The sequence below is a fragment of the Apteryx rowi genome, unplaced genomic scaffold (assembly GCF_003343035.1).
Source record: "Apteryx rowi isolate R43461 unplaced genomic scaffold, aptRow1 scaffold_300, whole genome shotgun sequence".
NCBI lineage: Eukaryota > Metazoa > Chordata > Aves > Apterygiformes > Apterygidae > Apteryx > Apteryx rowi.
In genome coordinates, this window is record NW_020449420.1 from 654,258 (window position 1) to 676,934 (window position 22,677).

At 35.8% G+C, this 22,677-nt stretch overlaps 1 protein-coding gene across 1 annotated transcript in view; it reads left to right on the forward strand.

The window, feature by feature from the left end:
* The window catches only part of PDE10A (phosphodiesterase 10A), a 200,115-nt gene that overhangs the window by 118,577 nt on the left and 58,861 nt on the right, over positions 1-22,677 (forward strand). The window contains exons 3-5 of the mRNA XM_026070001.1: positions 6,065-6,093; positions 17,985-18,105; positions 20,019-20,068. Of these exons, the coding sequence (XP_025925786.1) occupies positions 6,065-6,093; positions 17,985-18,105; positions 20,019-20,068 (200 nt within the window). The remainder of the gene's footprint in view (positions 1-6,064; positions 6,094-17,984; positions 18,106-20,018; positions 20,069-22,677) is intronic.

Here is a 22,677-nt window from a genome sequence, read left to right on the forward strand (position 1 = left end):
CTGCCCCAAGGTTTACGTAACATGCTGATAACAAGTATAAGATTATTGTATGTTCTTGCTGTTACTGAGTCATATACAGTATTTCCTGCTCCAGAAGCTGACAACTTGCTGAAATTTCTTGGCCCGTTCAGGCTCTGAACCTTTGAAGCACCACTCCACRCCAAGGATGGGAGGAACAAGCCAAACCCAAGATGCCTAGCAAGGTCCAGAGAGTACGCTTAATATTACATGTTTTTAAAATTAATGACTCTCTTGCAATGAACAGGATTTAATGTGGCTTTCTCAGGTGTTTGGAGCTGTGTAGGAACTGCTTAGAGTAGTATTACTTCTCTTTTCCTGATCCCCTTCAACCCTGGATTACTGTACATAAATGGAATGCCAAGACATTTAATAAATAAAGCATTGCTGCTTTCCAATGTGTGCCATAGCAGTTCTGTTGATTTCAATGGAATTGCTTAAGGTATATAGCTCAGTAGTATTTGAGCTAACTGCTATGTAATTTTTGCTTCTCATTGAAAATGCCTGCTGAACATAATAAGCTTCAACCTATGTGCAGTATATTTGAAACACATTCAGAAGTGAAGAAACAGCTCTTTTCAGTAGTGGGAGAACAGCTCAGCAGTGATACCGATCTTTCTGAAATACAGAAATGGCAGTAAACTTTAGGGATACCTTATACTCAGCAACGAGCAGGATTCTGGGGCTAAAATATTGGCAAAATTCAAGATTGCTTTAACAAGAATGATACTGAAATTGCATGACTACTGAGTTAGAGACATCTTTCACCAAACATGTTTGCAGGACCTGTAATCAATTTTAAAGAAAGCTGCCTACAACAGCTACAGCACTGAATGCCAAGCTAAACTGAGTATCTGGCAAGAAAAGTGGTGGATATAGCCCAGAAAATGTGGCTGCAAACTGATAAGCATGATGGGCATGAAAAGAATTTATAAGAAGAATTTATGATCTTTAGCCCATTGTCTAGTGGCTGTATTCCAGTAATAAACAGTGATGATTGTACCTTGTTGACTGATAAGATGGCTGAGTAATGTATTTAACAATCTCTTCATTCAACAATCATGTTCAATAAGGTCTGAAGTCATAGGCTAACTGTCATAAAACCCAATCGTGGACTCTCTTGGTGAAGAACATTCACTACTGGAAACAATTAAATTTCTGGTGGTCAGACACCAGGTTCCAGCATGATTTTTGCTCAGGTGTATTCAACTTGAGGAATTTTTACAAAATTTTACGAAACTATTTTAGCTAATGCAGGGAAGAAGTCATCTTACAAGTTCAGAGGTACATCCATCATCCAATTATTTAAACACAATGGGAAAGGTAAGTCTATGATAAGTATAAAGCAATTTTCCTGCTCTTCATTTTCCAGAAATTCTATCCTTAGATTAGCTCAAATTGTCACATCAAATACACAGCTGAGAATTTTTTGCCAGTGGATATAGAAAATGCAGAGCTACTATCAGTATGTGTTCTACTACCAAGCAACTCCAGAAACAAGAGCAAAATCTGAATCTTCCCTATGCCTTTCTGTTCTCAGAAGGGCTTGTGATACATTCAGAAGACAGTCTCTTTGGAAATTGCTGGCCAGAATACGTTGTCCTGCAAAATTGTTCCACATAATTCATCAATTCCATGAGGTCTAAAGTCTTAGAAAACAGTGAGCTTCCAAACATTTTGTTGTCTCTAATGAAGTCAGATTTACTGTGTTCTAGCTCCTACTTTGTGTAATGCCCTGTTTGATTATATACAAAGTTGTGTATAAACATTTTCGGACACCTCATAGATCTTTGCAGATGGTAGGCAGAGAAAGCTATTAAGTCCTGGTTCACGACTTTTTATTTTCTGATGCATGTTACTTTATTGTTTAAAAAGAGGAGAAAATGAGCTATTTTTCAGGAATTTTTAAAAATTTTGATCTTACTGCTGATGTCAAAAAGACAGAATTCATGTTTCATCCTGCTTTAAGGAAAGCTGCTGTGCTGTCAGGGATCAATATTAAAGAATATTGCCTTTCTGTGTCTTAGTCTATGTCTAAATGAACTAGGTTAGTTTGCCTATGAAGATACATCACACATGCTTCTGAATTATCACATAAACCCAGACAGTTGAAAGTCTAGGGAGCTGTTCAAGTGCTCTAGATGAGATGGTGAGTTAAGAGGCAAGAACATTTTTAGATGACAATTATAGCATTTCTAGTGTGTGTGTGATGGTTGCCGCTTTAGGAAACTCAGTTGCCTTCATGTAAGTTGTGTTGGAAAGATCTTGAATTCAGTGGAGGCATAAGATGCCAGACGCAAAGTATCTAAAATAAGGGTGCAAATTGCAATTAGACCAGACTGACCAAGTAATCTCATTGATTGATTGCCCTTCTATTCAAAAAAAAGAAATAAACGAAACCTGGTAGATGCAGATTAGGTAAAGACTAATGTGGAATTTCCGTTGACATGTGGGTGTATGACACTTCTCATGGAAAAAAGTAGCGACGATTTTTATGATAGTTTAACTGCATTCAAAACAAGTTGTGTCTTATTAGCTGAAGGAAAAGGAACCCAAAGGACATTTTGCACAGAATAATTATTAGGTCAATCTGACATCTGTTGTGTGGGAAACCATTCCTTGGGAAAATGTGACTGTAACAGAATTAATCTTAACAAGTTGTTTGTTGTCATCATCAACAATGGTGGACAAGCACTAGTATTTAACTGCATAGAATAGAGAGTGCATAAGACTAGGGAGAAAGTACAGTACTGTTCTTCTGAAAGAGTTCTTGTGATATAACTAACTGGGCATTTGAATTGTTTCCTTGATAAATGTGTCTGAATATCGTATCTGAGATGTTGAAAGCCTGCTTTATGTTAAAGTTGTCTTTGTGACTACCATAGCTTAGCACCTTGCAAATGTCAAAAATGAAAATAAATCACCTTTATAAAAGAATATGTTTGCTTTTTATAGAAATATATATATGAGTTGAGATTTTGTATGCACTAAATCAAAAGCTGAATTTTTCCCCATTGTGCAGCCTATTACACAGTTTTCCCCAGATCCCTAAATACTAGCCTCATGTATATTGTGCCAAAAGCCAGACTTCCTGTGGAGTTTTCCTCTGTTTTCTTTCCTCATTTTCTGCTACTTCCTATCTTGCTTTTTCCAGTTTAGTCTGGAGGCTTTCCTGACTGGACATTGTCTTTAATTACCTTACCAAATACTATGCATATATGTAGTGTGCTGTGCAGATGTCAATTATAATTGTACATGTGGTAAAGCTGAGATATTCGTCTGTTAAACTGTAAGTTTGTTCTTAACACCCAAATCTTGTCATGGAACTCTTCTCCTTCTTCAGTGTACTCCATCTGATGTCACTATTACCTGAAGAGAGCTTTTTAAATAGGAATATTTGCAAAGGTGTGGAGATAAAGAAAGCATAACTTGTTTTTGTGGGTGTAGGATAGTTGCAAGGTTTTGAAAGTTTGGAAAGTGATTTACTTTCTACAAATTCAGTGAACTGAGCCAACTTGTTATGGGGCTAGATGAACATCAATACTGGCACAGGGTTTGGGTCTGCATACTTGGGATGAAGAGGAAGGGGAAGGGAAGCTGGACTTCTCATTTTGGAGGCTATTAGCCATCATACTGGCTTCGCTGTGTCATGAAACTGCTGTCTAAGTACCTTTGAAATTAGCTTTGTTCCCCTCTGTTTCCTGTTTTCCAGTTGTGAGTATTTATGTTCAAATTAAGAAGACATTAAGATAATACAGTGTATAACATCAGCTAAACCAGAGCGTTCTGCTAGATGACTTGACACATGCCCAGCGTTTCCAGATGGCGAGCCTACCTCTTGCTCTGGTTGTGTGCACTGCTGAGTGACTCACTGTGCATTAAGCCACATGGTGAATCAGAGTGTTAAAAACCCAGCTTGCAACATAAGGGGCTGCCTCAACTGAGCAGTATGGCCAAGATAATGAAGAAGCCTTTTGAGAGCTGGCATTGTTTTCCTGGAGTTACTATTTACACATGCATTAAGTTGTAATAGGAATGATTAGCTGGCTAAACTGCTCAAACAGCAAAACAAACCTACGTGTGTGTGTGTGTGTGTGTGTGTGTGTGTGCGTGCGTGCGTGTGTGTGTGTGTGTGTGTGTATTCTCAAGAGGTCATCAGTTTATTCTTAAAACTGTTAAAATCTTGGCACATTCAAAGTGCAAGAACTAAATAAGCTAGATTTCTTGTACAACTCTCAGTGTTAATAATGGTGTCAGGTATCACAAAAAAGTTAGGCAATCCCCTTCAATTTTGCATACTGCAGTACTATTGAGAAATGTAAGGGAGAGGTGGGCACTTACTTGTGTATCAAGACTGATTGATTTTGATGCCTAAGAAAACATGAACTCCAACTGAAAAATTTCTAGTGGCTGGAGCATTTGTGTGGTCTCTTGCACAAACGCTTACTTTCTCCTAGGGTTTTTTTTTCACCTCAGTGCACACGCTAATAAGATCTCTTTCCTTAGTCTGCCTGTTGTTCACACGATTTTTTGTAATAAATGGAGACCTTTATATTCAAGCATAGAATTTTTCTGTAAGATTTAACTCCATAGCAAGTTGCTCTTTAGTGATGTGCTTGAAGTAAATGTCTCTGAGTGTATTTTAAAGAATAATCTGTTACTTTGAAAGCTTCAGCTCTTACAGGGATGGAACTTGATTTACAAACAAGAAATTGGTGCATTTATACCTTTTAAACAGAATTTATGGCATTTTAAATAAACAGAAGTATGCAAATCTGGGGTGTTTTTCTTCAGCCTCCTTGCCATGTTACTTTCAGATATTAACTAATTCTACTGGAATAATCTGGTCAGTAAAATAATTTGGGGAAAAGTTATTGTTCGAATGATTTCCCTTGTAGTCAGCTCACAGAAACTAACCGTAAAGAAGAATTGCACTACATGATATATAGTCATTGTACAGTGGAGATACAAACACAGCAAACTGGTATCAGCACTTACTGTGCATGTGTCCTGTCCCTGCATGTTCCTGGGCCTTAAATTCTGCAACTCCAGGAAGGCAAGTCAGGACATTCCTGGTTCATGGGGTCACATTTCTTCCTTTACTCCTGTTTAAAAAAAAAAAAAAAAAACCCTCAGGCCTTAAGGCCTTTTTTTTTAATGTAGCAAATGGTTTGCCATTTAATTGTGTAGAAATTGGACTTACTTCTAAATGCTTTAACGAAATATTTCATGCTTCTTTTCCCCTCTCCCTCTCTTTTGCTTTTCCTCTTCCCTCCCCCAGATGTTTTCCTTTCTCACCATCAAGTCATAATCTCTAAATTGAAAGCTTCATCTGTGGCATTCAAATACTTTTTATTTAATTTATTTTCAGAAATACCACATAATATTTTAGCCTGTGCTCTGTTATTGTACTTCTATTTATTATTACATACTTAAACTACTTCATGAACTAAATGCATGAAAATATGTTTGCATTTAAAAGGACAAAACATACTAGAGTATATATATCCCTGTAATTTAGGTGTTTTTATTGTGCTATACCAGATGACATCACTGATGTTCCTACAGTCTAAGGGTCACAAGGGTTTTTTTTCCACATCCAAAGTAGTGAACAGGAGTAGCGTCTCTGATCTTCAGAACAGAAAGTCAAGTCCACTAACTTGCTTGTACATGTAGGAAGTTGGTGGCATATCTTTGGCAGGGCCTTTACTTCTCAAACTGAGAAATTCTATCACTTTTCTTACCAGACTGAAATATAAATACATGAGCATGGTATGGGGCTTACTGGTTTAGTCAACCTGTGAACTGACTTAGCAAATGTAGGAAATACTGTATTCTTTTTAATACAGGACAAACTTCTTGAATACTTTATCCTAATTTTAAACTGCCTCTAGTTTTAGAGGTTGGATATTTCAATTACTTTATCAAACTGTATTAGAAAAGTTTTGTACAACAGCGCAAAAGTTGTTTGAAGTACAATGTCTTGTTCTTCATTCAATCTAGAAGCTTCCCAGAGTGCCTAATTGTTTGTTTTGTTTCCTCTTAGATGAATCGACTCCTAAAGAAGTCAGCAGGGTAAGTGCTACTTAGTTTTCTCTCCATCCCCACTAGAAACAAGTGTAAAGTCTCTGAGGCCCACTGTTCACTTGAGATGATTTTTGTGTAGTCTCTGATTAAGGTTTTACTCCATTCCCTTTGCAAACTGGGTCTCCAGAGAAATTGTTGGTGTGCTGACTGACTACAGAGCAGTTAATAAAGTAGGAAATATTAAGAACACTTCATTGGCTGTAAATAGATTGAAAGGTATTTTTCATTAATAAATTTAGAGTTCTCACAGAGTGATTTTCATGATCCAATTTTAAAAAGGTACTTCATGGAAACTAGGAAAATCATGGGAACTTTAAGTTTAGGCATAACTCTGGACTATTTTAATCAGCATTACTACCTTGAGAGATGACAAGCATAACAAGAGGAAACAAGGGAAGAAGTATGTCCTATCTAATTACTCCCTTTGAGATATGCTATGGTACTGATGAGCCAAATTCTTTAATCTGAAGTATTTTGCTGTGTACTGTATGAAATCTAATGTAAAATGTTATTGAAAACCATACTCAGTAATGTTTCTGAGGTTAACCATACATCTGATTGATGTCCTGCACTGTGTCAGTCTATGGTTGAGGACTAACTAGAGGGATCTATTAGAAACTAGTGTCTTTGCTAGTGAATGATGAAGAATCAGTACAGAACAATCTGTTGCCCTCTGACGTGTTCATTCAGCCTGAGGGGCCCAAATATTATCTCATATAAGTTTAGGGGGCCAGTTGTAGCATTCTGAGGCGGAATCATAGTTCTGTTTTGTTCCCCTTCTTGAATTTTATCCAAAAACTATTTCATGTTCCCAGGAGAAACAACATTGTCGGATGAGGATTGAAAATAAGGCTTGTTGAATGTCTGCAAAAGCAGACTGGGTTCCTTGCTCTCAGTGGAAGTCCTTTGGAAAATTCTAAGATATGGAAGGAGTGGAAGCAGGCTGGTAATAGAAACCTTGGCTTGACAACCCTGAAAGCAGAGGGCTAGGATATGCAGGAACTAAGGTTTACCACCAAAAAGAGGTTGAATGATGCCTAGAATGAGTTTATGCAAGCAAATATTCTCCATGTATGTGATGTGCTATATGTGATGTGTTTAAGGGATTTGAGATTTTAGGCAAAAGTTAGTATGTTTTAGTAGTTTATTCTTTTATAATGCAGTTTTGGTCACCCTYGCCAGTTCCTTAGTATTTAGCAGTTATGGCAGGTGAGTAAATGCCTATTGGTGCAATCAAAGTTTATTATAAATAATATATTTGTATATACTGTTTTGGTTCAAAATAAGTAAAGATCTGCCTAAAAAAATCTCAGAAGCACTAATTATTTCTGTGGAAGAAAGTTCCTTTTAATATTTTCATAAATCTGGTAAATAGATCCACATTTCTACATAAAACTCTATAAAGTGGAGTTGTGAAATGTATCCATGTGAAGAAATCTGAGCTGTTTAATGCCAACAAAGGAAAAAGAAGCAAATTCTGGAACCCTGAATCTCCCAGACAATCTTGCCCTGCTAGTCACCCCCTCTGTCTTTCAGACACACTGGTCCCAGCTATCTCAGCCTTTCAAAATCATAAATAGTAGCTTAGACTTTTCCTGAAGATTGGCTGTCACTTCAAATCTTGGAGGTAGTGGGATGCAAAACTGTCTTATATGTAAATGGATGTCATGTGCAAAAGTGAAATAACATTTTAAGTGAAATAAAGATGTTCTCAAGTAAACTGTTTCTTTTTTTTTTTAGCTATCAATCATTGTGTACTTGGTGTGTATGTCTTGTTACATTGCTATTTTTCTTCTAAGTGAGGACACTCAGTAATGCATGATACTGCAGATGGACATGTTTGTTAGTTGATAGTATTTTTTTAATACAATAATGTAATACAATAATACAATATAATGTAGACTGTTGTAGTACATTCACTTCCTTCAGCAGCAGCTCAACCAGATGCAAATTTAATTGAAATCTGAACATAAATTAGGATTTAAATTAGGAAGGTTCTCTACTTGAATAGTGTTTTTCAGACAAAAGACACGTTCATGCTGACTTAAAAACTGTAAGTTTTAAAGTCATTAAGTACTGTTTAAAAGTCATTAAGTACTACATTTTTAATTCCTGAAAATATTTCCAAAAAGAGACTTTTATCTGTATCATAGACATTCAAAAGTAAAAGGTTAGTGAAAGCATATTTTATTGCTGAATTAAGCCATCAATTAGTTTTAAAAGTTGCATTAGTTAAGTACCAAGGCAGGAATTTGCTTAACACATAAGTATGTATTTTTCATAGCTGGATCTTTTTTCTTCCATCTTTCAATATTGGGCAAAGTAAAAACTCGCATTAAAATGAAACATTCATAGTCATATGCTCTGACATCAGTTGCTTCAATACTCTTGTTCTGTTGTGTTTATAACTAAATAAATTGGAGGGTATATTTTTCACTAAAATTCACTGGCACTACCTCCTTCAATCCTCCTTGTTTTTTTGTTTTATTTGTTTGTTTTTCACACATACAGCATTCTGGTATTGTTCTACAAGATCTACATGTTGAGCTTTTGTCATTAATTTGCCTTTTTTTTCTTTTTGTCAGTCAAATGCAATGTGATGAATGGTGTCTAGCACTTTGTTTTAAAATCCTTTACTTCTTGAATTATTGGAATGAATTTTCAGTATTGTCAAGGGATTTTATTGCTGCTCACACTTCAAAAATTGAGGAAGTTCTGAAGAATGCTATGGTACAAGAATTACATTTTTAATTTTTGGCCATTTTTTGGAAGCTTAGTAGCAAAATGAAAAGTGAGAATAAAATGAAAATAAAAGTAGCAATCTTGGACATTAGCATTGTATTGATTTTTTTTTGAAAAAAGAGAAGGAAGAGAAACCCTCAAATTTCTTTCATTTTGCGATTTGCGGAACAGAAATTTTTCAAAATCTATTTTTCATTTTTCAGTCAAATTTGCTGATGGCAGTGTTATCAATATTTAGGTGTTCAGAAGCTATGTGTAAAGATATCCTAGATTGACTTGTCATAATTACTGACCTAGGGAAAAAACGGATTTCCTGGTTGCTGTAGGCTGCTTTTAGCATAAGAAGATCCCTCGTTACAAAATGTCTCATGAGCATCTGTGACCAAACAGTGAACCTATAAACATCTTTCTGTATGCTAGACTATAGTATTTATGAAATATATGTAACTGGGGAGAGATTCTCCTTTTCACATGATGAAGTACCATTGGGAACCCCCTTGGAAGTGCTGAATATCTTCTGCTTACTTATTGTGCAGATGTGGTTTGATTGATCCCACCCTAGCTACAGAAGTGGTTTTCTGGGCAGAGGGATTTCAGAAAGAAAACCAATTATTAACCTATTTTAATGCAGAAAACTTGAGCTGAATTTTATACTCTATCATTATTTTATCTGCTAAAGGAAAAAAAAATAGAGAAGTGTGGGTTTGAACACTTAAGTGCATATGGATATCAGGAATATGACATATTTCTTTCACAGTATTAGTGAAATGCTGTGCATTGGAGACATGTTATTCTTTTTTAGTTGGCAAAAATAACCCCATTCCTACATGAACTATAGCCAAGATTTTGTTCTACATGCTGTTAAGTTTCCCATGATCACTATGTGCTCTTTTGTACCTCAGATTTTGAAGTTTAAACAAAAATACTCAATGTTCCTGATATGGTCACGGTGAAACTAGCTGTTGTTCGTTTCCCTTAATGACTTTCCATTCCACGTTTGCTTCAACAAAACCTCTAGTGAAGCTGCATTTTGGCAAGTACTTTTGCTTTGTAAACTTTGGTGATGCCAACAGCAATTTACTTTGCAGAAGTTTACCATATAAACACCAGAAGATTATTACCTAGCAAGTGCCTAGCACATTTACAGTACTTTATTCTTGGAGACAGCAATAATACTTTAATCCTCTCCTTTCCCCTTTTTGGACTTGGAGCTTTTGGCAGCTCCCTTGGCACCAGCTAGCACCCAGCACAGTATGTGACTGACAGTTACCGAATTAGGAAGTATGTTTTCAGTAAATAGTTGCAATAATTGCATGTCTGTTCACTGTGTGACTGACAAAGTTCTTTTTTTTTTTTTTAATGGCATACTAGCAAAGCCAGTTCATTCTTAGTAGTGTTCCTATATTAAAAATGGGATTTAAACATTTTCATGCTGTCCCAGAACTGAATATTGCAATAAAATAATCAAAAAGTTAAGAGAATGCAATAAACATATGTATTCAGTCTTTAGAAATGGTATAAATAGCATTGTAGCATTGTACCCCTTGTCATCAGAAGATGATGCTTGTGTGAGGTGATTTCTGATAAAGTAAGTCTTGTTGATACTGTGGTAGTAATAAGCAATAGCGGTAGGTAAATGGGAAAGTTGAATTTTGATTTTATACACAATGTTTTTAGAGTGCTTGTAAGTCAAGTATTAGGAGGGAATGTGATATTTATAAAAAGCTTTTTAAAAAGAGCACTATTCAGCTCTGCCAAGTTAAAATGAAGCTGTTAATTGACTTTATCCTTTTTTATTACATAATTCAGAGAGGTAGCATAATTGAGATATTCATGCAGTTTTATGACCCTTATAGTTAATAACAGCTTATATGGTTCCTTCTGTGTAATCACAATGTTCTGTTCTTGTAAGCCAAGCCTCTGCCTTGTATTCCGTATTTTTCCTGTTACTAGTGAAGCAATTTATTTCAGTGTTACTGTTTGATAATAGGGAAGGAATTGATGGAAAGATTAGAACTGGATGCCTGCGAGCGGTGGCTATGTGGCAAGGAGTTTCTGCTAGAAGGGTGTTCCCCCTTCCTCCCTGAGGCTTGAAAATCAGCCATGTAAACAGGCTGCGGAACATATGCCTTCAAAATCTGTGAACTCTTTCTCTGTAGAGTGAGAGCTGTTTTGCATCCTTTGACATAACAACAGGGCCTGTCCTGTCAAATGTCATTTCATATTTGCCCCTCTTTGGTTTTGTCATGAATAGCGTTTGATGTGGGAACAAACAATTCATAAATACCTGTGTATGGTGCTGCAATGCTAAACTTTATTTACTGAGCAAGTTATAACCCACGTCCTCTCCAGTCAAAACAAGAAGAATAGACGTCAGACAAATGCGTGTAGAAGCAGTTTTCTCTGAGGCTATGTACAAGTATTAAAATTAATCACCTCAGCAAAGTCTGCTCTTTATAGCTTCTTGCTTTCCAGTGTCCAAGTTTAAACAAAACTGCTTAAACAAGACAGCCCTCGTTACTTCTTCTGAATTTTGGATCAAGGAAATTTTTCTGAGCTTCCTCTCCAAGCTCACTGCTCTTTTGAAAACCGGCTCTGTGCTTTACGCTTACTTACCACATTCTCTCTGCTTTTATTTTTCAGTCTTGAGGATTTGACATCCCTCCACTAAGCATTTCTACCCTGAAGAAAGCAAGCAATTTTACTCCCTTTTTGTAGTTTTCTTTTTTTAAACGAAGTCCTGACCCATACTTTAGTTCTTCACATGTGCAGTTTAGATGTTTTAACTATTATTGGGACATAATTGCATCTTTGTTTTCTATTCCCAAAAGGGGAAACATCAGTTTCTATGCGAGATGTGAACAGCTGTCAGTGCAGTCAAATAATGCAAAAATCTTAGTTTGTGAAAATGCTAGGCCTGTGTAAGGTAGCTGTACATGTACACATATATATGCGCACATGTATGCCACCTAACTTACATACACATAAGCAGTGTACATAACATATGTTTGTGTCCCTTCACCAGTTTCATTGGTTTAATTAAATATTTTGGATCTTCCTACAAGAATTGTTTCCTTGATATCCTGTGGCCATCGGAGGTGCAGTAACACCACTACACCTAAAATGCAATCAATATTATCATTTAAAAAACTAGGTGACTCTTGTGATGTTTGCAGTTCTAGGCTTTTCTGTTTCTAACTTAGTTGTCTGAAGCTTGTTACTTGGTATGGGAAAGTGTAGTGACATGTGGAATAAATATTCTAAGTAATCTTTTAAACACCCTTGTAAACAAGACATCCATTATAGGGCTGCCTGTGCTTGCAAGAAACCGGTTTTGGTGACCAAAATGTTCCTCTCTAATCCTGTGCTCCTTTGGAGGAGGGGAAAAAAAAAAGGGGCAAGAATATACTTCAGTTTAAAAATCTGTTTATATTATGTGGACAAATAAACTAATTGTCCCAAAATCGTTTAACTGATACATTGTAGTTCTTTAAAAAAAGGTATAGTAGGCTAGCATTAATGATCTTCCCTGAAGAAAGTTGATGGTCTAAGTTACAGAGGCAACTGGAAAATCATATAGAGAGAGTTTAAAACCAGGGTGATATCTGTAGATATGTTGTGTTTTCTTCATAAAGCTACCTGAAAGGAAGGGAAAACTAATACATATCAACAAAAGGCATCGAATAGTTTGGTTTATGCATTCATTTTTGTGATTGCAATGATTATTTTTAAAAAGTGCAAAAGTGCTGATGTGTTTTTTTGTTTGTTTTTTTGTTTGTTTTAATCAGGTATCAATGGCATTGAGAACTTTCATATGTAAGACTGGTATTTTCATACTTCTGTCATAGTATAAGCATATCTAGCCTGAAATAGTTCAGATTAACATCTCAATAATGTGTCATGCAAATGTTCTGTTTTCCAGACGTTTAAAACTGCAAATGAATTCCCCCTTTTCTTTTGTGCTTGAAAGTTTTTTAGTTCATCTTTAAATTTGTGGCTTGGTTACCTGGTGACTCTTTATGTGCTGAGACTATATTTTTATAGGAAAGAAAACTTGTGTTGGCTGGAAGTTCATTGTGAGATTTTGGTAGTTTAGGGCTTAGTAGCTGTTTAGTTTCTCTATTCTTCACAGAAAAGAGAATAGCTGACAGTTTTAAAGAGAAGATTAAAGAAGTGTGGGTACAGGTTCTTGTCACATTTCAGATCTCATGACTTAGGTTTTTGAAATGAAATCCAGTTCCAACCTCAGGCCATTGTTTCATGTAAAGCAATGTGTAGGACTAATTGGATTCAGTACCTGCAAGTCTTGAAGTTGTTATTGACATAAATACAGGTAGTTTGATGAAGTATTAGCTGGTTGTCAGAAGTATGTAACCTATGTAACCTAAGAGAGAGTAAGCATTTTAAACTCCCAAAAGGCCTGTGTATATCTTTTGTTTGTAATGATTTACTGCCCTTCAGTTGAAGGTCCTGACAAAAGCCTCTATTTGTCCCAGTGGCTTCTAATCCTGGTCCAGGAACTGTCTTACCAGTAACTCCCAACAGCTGTTTTCTTGTTTTTTTGAAGACTGTCATTTTGATCTCATAAAGCTCTTTTGTCTTTAGCTTTTTGAGGCTTTTTTGCATGTTAACATGCCTCTCAGATTACATTTGTGGACTCATTTATGGGCTCAGTTTCAAGTGCCCTGGGACAGAATACCCTGTAAATATCTGCAGGTCCTTAGGCACCTCTGGAGTTCCTTGCAAATGGACAGGGTGACACTGGATGGACCATATATAACATTAGCTCTTCCAGCACTGCTGATGTCCTTGTTGCACACTCCATGTCCAGCTGGCATGCTTAATGGTGAGAGCCATGACAATACCTCCTATCTGCCAACTCCTCTTGCGTAACAGACTGGAATGAATGGAGGAAGCCTGGGGTGGGACCTGAGGCTGGACCTGAAACACTGGTTATCAGCATCCACACTGTGTTCCCAGGACCTGTCTGCACTTAGATGTGACAATGCTCCTAAGGGTGGGCAAGGAGCCTTGAAAATTTTCAAGAAAATGCTTCATGGAGGAGAATGGGGCCCTGTTTTCCAGAAGTCTGATTCCAAGGCACACTGRTATGATAGATGGCCACCTTCTGCCATTTCCTGGGCAAAACAGCTTTGCTGTCTTTACCCACTGAGTCTGTAACAAAGAACAGGACTTTACAGCCCTGTCCCAGAAGGTAGCACTCCTCTGGCTCCTTTTAGCCCTGTGGTTAGCTAGAGGCCTCCTACATCAGTTGGCACAGAACTCTGTCTCTTGCTTCTCTCTGAGGTACTCTGAAACCAGCCTCAGATGCCCAAATCACAGATGAAAAATAAACAGCATCAAGAAGAATCTCTCTGGATGTGGCCACTTCCCCCATGTTTTGCAGCTTTCTCAGATTTTTCTCCCCAGATTTCTTCCAGTGAAGTTCTGCATCCCCAAAGTACGTGTGGCAGTGCTTCTCCATGTTAAATGGAGACTACGATTGTAGACTGTTTGTTTGTTCTGACTTCTCCTGGCCTGTGGATAATGTCATGTACTATGAAGTCTGTAAAAGGACATGTTTGTATTGCAGAGCCTGGCAATTGCTGATTTGGAGAAAGAGTTCTGTAATAGGAATAGGTATTATATAGCAACTTACTATTCTCATTGCTGCTTAGAAAACATTGTAGGAAGTTACAGGAAAACAGATAAACTTCCGGATTGTAATTGTACTTATTAACCCTGTGCTCTGTTAATGAAGTCTTTTTGTTGCAGCAGAAGGGCTTTTTCTTTTCTGCAACAGCATAAAATGCCCCTGACACAGCTACCTTATAAGCAGGAAAGCATGCAGATTAATCTTTCATTTCAGTTTGTCATATGTAACATTTACTTTAGATATTGAGTGCTTCAATTTTTTTTGTGACTTAATTCTTCAGAGTGAATGCATTAAATACATTTCACTTTCTGATGTTTCAGTATCTCCTTTAATGCAATAAAATATTTGTGATTCTCGATATTTGTGTTTAGATCCAAGACAGAGCACTAATCTTAAATCAACTGTCACTGTTGGTTGCTGTCTTCTATTGCAATGTTATGTTCTAAAGAAAATAACTCTAAAACTACTTTTATGCAAATATTGCAAAAACTTTCTTCTTTCATCAATATTTATAAAAGATTTTCCTTTTAAATTATTAGTTCTTTTTTATAGCATTATGATGTATGTAACTAGTAAAAATAGGATATGGATAGGTTAAATACAAAATACTTGCAGACACTGAATCTTAAACAGAAGGAATCAGCAACGGGAAGAATGGATTAATTAAAAGGACTTAAGTATTGTTATGGTTTAAACTGCAAACTAAAGTGCCATGAGTAATCAAGAAACAGTACTTGTGCTATATCTGATGACAAGTATGCTTTTCTGCAGATTATGTTGAATTTTTCGTGGAATTACTTTCCTAAAGTAAGTTTGATATCAAAGATATACTGGTTTATGTTAGCAACTGTATTGGGTAGTGCTTGGGTAGTACCAAGGTTTGTTCATCACTTATTTGGTGTTTAAATGTACAGTTTCATAAAATATATTGTGGCATTTCAACCAAAAATACTGTGGTTATCCAATCTAAAATGCCTGAGAACAAATAAATAAATCTCTTTCAGTCCGCTGTAGTAAAAACCAAGAACATTTTGCAACATGACAGAATAATTGCCTGTTCTTTGCTGGTGATTGATCTAACTCATAGAATTAGTTAATTTGACGGTTGTAGATTCAGAGACTGCCAGTATAGAAATCTGCCATATTACAAGTGCATGTATTATACAGCTACCTTTTTTTTTTTTTTGTGACATGAATGTATGCAATGATTTGCCCTGCTTATAAAACGTTTGCAAGCATGTTACAGAGGTGAAGATAAAGGGCACATAACTTATTGTGTAATTACTATGCACACAGAATTGCTTCTTGATTATGGTGAAAGTTATTATTATGCCACTACTGTTATGCCAGTGGACTCATTTTTGCTGATGCCTTCTGTGAATGTATTAGCTTCAACCTTTGAAGATTTGACTTAAATCCTGAGCGTACATCACAAGTGAAGAGAAAGGTATTCACTTCCAAGTCCTGAGAAGGCATTTTTCCACATAATAAAGGCCTTGTGAATTTGTTCTTCATTAGCTATTGTTGTTTTAGAATATGTGGCTAAATATACTTTTGCAGGTCTGGGTTAACAGGCATGTACAATGTAGACTCTCATTCATCATTTTCCTGTTACATAGCTACTTATGGCTGTACAGTAAGGATAAAGCCATTCATAAAAATCACACTTTCCTGAAATGGTACTATTGTTTTCTCCCTTTGAAAATCTATACAATAGTAAATATGAGGCATGACAAAGGACAGTCAGTTGCAAATGGAAGCTCGCCAGATACCATACTGTATTAGTAATGGTAATGGCATTCTGTGTTATAAGCTCAAGACTTAACCAAGTAGTAAATACATGTATGTACTATGACCTTATATTGCTGTCAAAAATTTAATAATCATGTTAATTTATAGAAAGAATTATTAAGTGTTATGTTTGTTCTCCAAGAAGAACACTTTGGATATGCTAGGTTTTGAGAACACTTTGGATATCCTAGGTCTCATACAGTTCTAAATGTCTGTCTGGAACAATAGATTAATACAGCATCATGTGTTAAGAAGGGGTTGTGCTTATATTTTGTTCTCCAATAACCATTTTTAGGTCAAGATTAAGATCTACTTAATTTGAAGGATTCACAAATTGGTATTATTCGGCAAGCACTTTTTTTGAAATGAAGAAACCAAATGTATCATAAATATATGGCCTGTATTCATGACATAGTGTGTTACATGCAGAAATGCATGAAAGGTTCAGTGGGAATAATGAAAATTTTATCATGGGATATACTGTGCAAGTTTTGTGCCTAATGCATCAGTAAGTGTTTGTCAAATGCACATGTATACCCAAAGATACAGGCAGAGAAGATCTACAGAGATAGTAAGCAATTAAAGTTCATGCATATAAAAGTGGGAGTGGTGGGTACACTGTGGTGCTTCTAACTTATGCGGCATTTTCCACAGTATTGCTTACACTAGTCTGGTCTATATTACATTTGGCTGTAAAGCATGAATTAGCGAGAGATTAAGATTTACTCTTTCAAGCAACATTAATCCATCTAAATATCACCAGCTTCCTTTTTAGTTTGTGACATAATTTACTCAATAAATAATCGACCATACTGTTTTCTTCAGTTACTGCTTTACCAGTTTTGGTCAGGGTAATGAATCTGTGCTTATTGCCAAGTATTACTTTCTATGAAATTTTTGTCACACTACACATGCACATTTACTGACAATTTTACCTGCCACTCAGGACCTGGTTTCAGGACTGAGGAACTGGATAACTGAAGGGGAGCTGGGCTCCTGAAGGGAGGATGCATCTCCTTTTCTATGCTATCTCATCATACCTGCAACCAGCACCCTATTGCTCTCATCTATATCCTAATTGCTCTGTAGTCTCTTTCTTGCTCCGTATCGGCTATTTTCAGTTGAAACAAATGCCTGTTATGCCACAACACTTAGCGTGGTTTTGGCTCGTGTGATTTCTGTCCTAGAGTCTGTTGGTGTTAATTGTTCCTGTATTTCAAAAATGGAGATACTTGAGCTACCACCTCAAAGCTCTGGTGCTTCACACAGTTCCATCATTTGGTTCACAAATTCCAAGGGAAGATGCTGGCAAAGGTAGTTAGCTGTCTCTTCCTGATGGGGTAGGAGCTTAAAAGGTGGGAGCTGAAGGTTACTTGCCTTCTGATTGTCACATCTCTCAGTTTCTTCTTGAGATATTGTCATGTGATCTAGGCCAAGTTTAGGCAATTACTAATTGTACAGTGGTTTACTCAATGCATTTTGAACAAAAGACTAATGGAGCATAGAGTGGAACGCTGTGCCTCTTACTTGGCTGTCATCTGACATGGCAGGCAGCTGAATTAGGACAGTTAAGATTGACTCAGTATTGGAATCTCAATGTATTATTATTATTTTAAATAAGTGTATATGTTAAAAACAGCAAAATACAGCTGAGTTATTCTAAAATGTTTTTCTCATTTTGCTTCAATAGTATCAGGACACGAATATGCAAGGTGTAGTGTATGAATTGAACAGCTACATAGAACAGCGCCTGGATACAGGAGGAGATAACCAATTACTTTTGTATGAACTGAGCAGCATCATTAAAATAGGTAAGAAAGAGATTCGGATGTCTCTGAGCTGTTACTTAGCATCAGTGCTCAGCACACTTCTTACGTGGTATAGTTAATAAAGATGGGCATTGAGGTATAACTGTATTCTTGTCTCAGTATTAACTTATTCCAGCTTGGCTTTTGTATGTCAGTGAATCCCTGACTGCCTTTAAGTGAGTTTCTTCTCAGGAACTGTATATCCAATTGCAAAATTAGAGCTCCCTGTAAAATGAACCGCAAAGCAGATTATTCTGGTTATGATGGTATTGCAGGCAATACCGAAAGTAAAAAAATCATCCTTCAATAATATCACTGCATGCTTTAACCCCTTTTCAACAAAACAGAGATGTTATTTGGAAGAGGGCCAATCTTTTTCATGATCTCAAATTACATTTAGTAGTCTAAGCATTTTTTTTTCTATCTGTAAGTACTGTTTTTAGTAAGGAAATAGTATACATCATTAAAAGTTAAGAAAATATTTCCAGTAACAATGTAAGTATAAATGGTAGGATTTTTTAGCCAGAGTGGATGTACTCAGACTTCAATAGGTAGAATCAGTAGCTTTGTTCAGTATTGCTTTCAAGCAGCTCTTCAGAAACGTTTTCCCTGTTCCTGCTACTTCGTCATTTTTAATGATGAAATAATTGTCTGGTTTATATATATGATGTTTCAAAAGGACCATTTCTGTTTACTGATTTCCCTTAAGTGGCTATTTGGACATTGATGTTCAGCTCACAGCAAATCAAAATTGGGTTTTGTTAGTATACTGCAAGTGAGAAGCTAGAAGGGACAGGGTCTGCTTATCTTTTACAAAAGTTTTTCTCTTGTAATGTAGGTAAGATTTAAGAATTTCTTTTATTGTGCTCTTCTACCTCCTAGCTCAATGTGCTTATATATTACAGCTGAATGATTTGGAATTTGAGTGCAAATTACCATGCCCTGAACTCTCATTGATGTGACACAGTTGATAATAAGCGAGTAACTAGATAGGAGGATTTTTTTTTTCCTTCTGTTAAACAAATGCAGAAAGCCAAATGATTTGATTACACAGAAGTAGAATCACTCCCATGAAATGTACTGAATGGATTCTTGTGTTTATTCATAAAAATGAGATGTCAGATATGTGTATTTACTGGCTATAACATTTATTAACTGTTGAAAAGAAAGATTTACTTATACTCAAAGTATCATGCATATTGTGTAAAGCAGAGTAAAAAACATTGACCTGCTATCCTCCTGATTCTGAGAGTTTTCATTTTAGCAATAAGGTACATTGGTTGGTTGACTTTAAACTTTTGAAAGTTTAAAGCACTTTGTTTTATGAAACAGGATAAAGCTATCTGAATCTGGCAAAAATCACTGAGAGGTGCCAAAACTCTGGTGTGTCAATGTTTTTAATATGGGGCAGGTGCAGAAAATAAACTGGTTTGTTTTGAAACACATTTTTATGACAATATTTGCAACATTCCATTTTCCCATACTTTTCTATCCTAAGACAAGGACAAATATAGCTTGCCATCTAAAAATAGTACTTCTTTTGCTCATGGAAATTATAATGTTATCTGCCTGCTTATATTGTAATTACATGTTCTTATATTATTTCTATACTGTCATATGAACTAATTTAAATTTATAGTCATTAGGCCTAGGAATAGGAATAAGATGTATGAGGAGGTCATTTCTAATTAGCTTTTAGAATATATTACATGAGAATGGGGAAAGTAAGTATTATCCTTTACTTCTAATTTGGTAGGGCCTGGGAAGTTTCAAGGGACACAGCAATAGACTTTCACTTTTAGAATTTTAGATGTTTGTCCTAAGTGGAATTGAATCTGTGGTTTCACCTCAGAGAACTTGCGAAAGTTCTATTCTCCCTCTGAGTACAATTATTTCTTTTATTATTGCTTTGGCAGCTACAAAAGCTGATGGATTTGCACTATATTTCCTGGGAGAATGCAATAATGTAAGTATTCTGGATTTAGATGCTGCTTTTCTTTACAATTGCAAGTGCAATTTCCCCTTTTACAATGATATTTTAATTTTATTTTGTACCTCATTTAGCAGGAAATACTACCTAAGTGCTGAATATTAACATTATATTATTTTTATTTCTGTAAAGTGGAAGTTTATTGAACATAGTGATAATTAAAAATGTTTTCTGCAGGTATAGTCCTGTTCTTTCTCTGACTGTAGTAATTTCACTTTGAATTTGGCCCCATTATTAATTGTTTTTAACAAAAAGAAACTTAATTAAAATTTGCTCTTCAGCATAACAAATTCTTTTCATCTGGTTGCCAGCTGCAACTTGATAATGAGATAACATAAATTTCAGAAATAGATTTTGGTTAGCATGAAGAAATAAATGGTACATTTAAAATTAATGAATCAAAATAATTTCTGGTATAAATTAATTGTCCAGAAAAATTTGAATAGCAATGAGTCCAATACATTATTCCTATGAGCATACTTGCTGTTTTGTTATTTGGCATTTAAAATTCATTATTTTTTTTGTATCCACATTAATTTATACAGATAGCATTATGCAAGATTTTGTAGTTACTTTGAATGTCTACAAAGAAGAAAATGTATTTTATATTTCATCAGAGTTCCATCAAATTAAAAATCACATTTTGTCCAAAATTTTATGTCTTCCTTTTGTTCAAGAAACAAATTAAACTCTTCTAACTGAAGATGACTAGAGAGGAAAATATTTTTCTCATTGTTTTGGTTTCCTTACTTTACACGGCCAATTTTAATAGTTTATTTTTGTATAGTCCATTAGCCAATTTCCTCTGCTCTTTGTGAAATAAGTGCATTCAGAAAAAGGGAAAAAATACTGTTTGTGAAATAATGGAAAACAGGATGGAAGATGTGGGGACTAGCAGGTGACTTGAGCCCTGCCCTGAGAATACTTTTTACTTGTTCAAAAAAGATGGTATATAATTCAAAGAAGGTAGAAAAAGACCTATAAAGAAACTTTCACAAGATAAGAAATGGATATGAGTTTTCTATTTTTTTATTTGATAAACATTTCATTTTATAAAGATAAAACATTTTATTATTCAGGAATTGGCCCTATTCTAAATGAGTTGTGTAAGTATGTAAATATTACGGATATTTTAATCACTTTTCACTAAGGGTAGTAAGTGTAGTTTAAATAACATGTTGGTTCATCCTCTATGAATACCAGTTTTGATTCTCTTTAGTAGATGATAGCGTTCACTTCCATGGGTGGGGGATGAAGCAGAGCTTCCCTGAGCAGATTCCTCCTGTTGCAAGAGGCAGGAACTTGCAGGAAGTTTAGCCACCAGTTTTGGGCGCACAGCGCTGGCCAGCTTCGGTGGCAGTAATCGCATGCCGGCTGAACAGTTAGTTCATCTCTTCCTATTGTAAATGCTCCGTAACAGCTTACAGCAAAACCAACTTTACAGCTTGAGAATTCTTACTGTGGTTGGGTTTTGCATTTTAGATTAGTGTGGCAAAATAAGGGGTTCCTCCCAGGTGACTGGGCACTTTCTGACCCTCTTCCCCCCTCCCCTTTTTTCCTTTGTTTTTTTTTAATAGTCTTATGAGCAGTTGAACCTATTTGCTTCCCAGTATAATTCTTCCCTAAGAAAGTTCCACCTACTAAAAACACACATTGACTTTCTTAACCACTGCTGTGTAGCTGCATCTCCCAAAATGGAATGTTCTTCATGTAGTTATTATAGGGACTGATCCCAAGTCCTTTGAAGCTAGTGTGAGATTTTCATTCACATTAGTGGGCTTTGGGTCAGAGCCATATTTATTTTCATGTAACTAACTGGTAAGGCATTAGCCTACTTTTTATAAGAAATTATTACTGAAAATTAATTTGGATATCTTTGAGTCTTGAATATTAAATTTAAAGTATGTGTCCAAATTACATTAACCACTGGCCAGCAAATACTAGCAATATATTTTTATTAAATGGATTTTTCTTAAATGGATTGAACAAAAAGATTCTGTATAGCGTAAGTGGCAGACTGGGGCTCATTCTTTAAGTTGACGCTAATTATTTTGCTTCAAAAGTGACAAAAAGCCTATTCATTAAGGTAGGCAAAACAGTTGCTGAGCATCTATGGCCACATGTTGAAAAATGGCTTCTATTTTTTGGTGGGTCAGTTTTTAGATGCTTAATTTGAGACTTAAGTTTCTCAAGTTCAGCAAACTGTTATTTTTTTTCATTTTAGCATTTGGCTTTTTGTTCGTTACCTTTAGAAAGTTACATAAATCTGCCTGTATCTATCCAGACAGCAGCCTCATATTGCAGAACTAGTTCTAATATAACAGTTATTTCCACCATGCTTTCAAAGAAACAATCTGTGCCTGAATGCTGCTTTTTTCATGTGTGTGCATCTGTCTTTGTGAGAATTAGGTAGTGGGAGGGAATTGTGTAAGAATGGGGGAATGCAGATAATAAGTAGATACCTACTTTCTTACAAATGGTTTTCTAACCTTTAGTAATGTGTGTTGTAACTACATCTAGGGACCTCAGGATCAAAACAGAAGTGAGGGCATCAACTCTTCTTTGTTGTAGCTCCCACTGTAAAT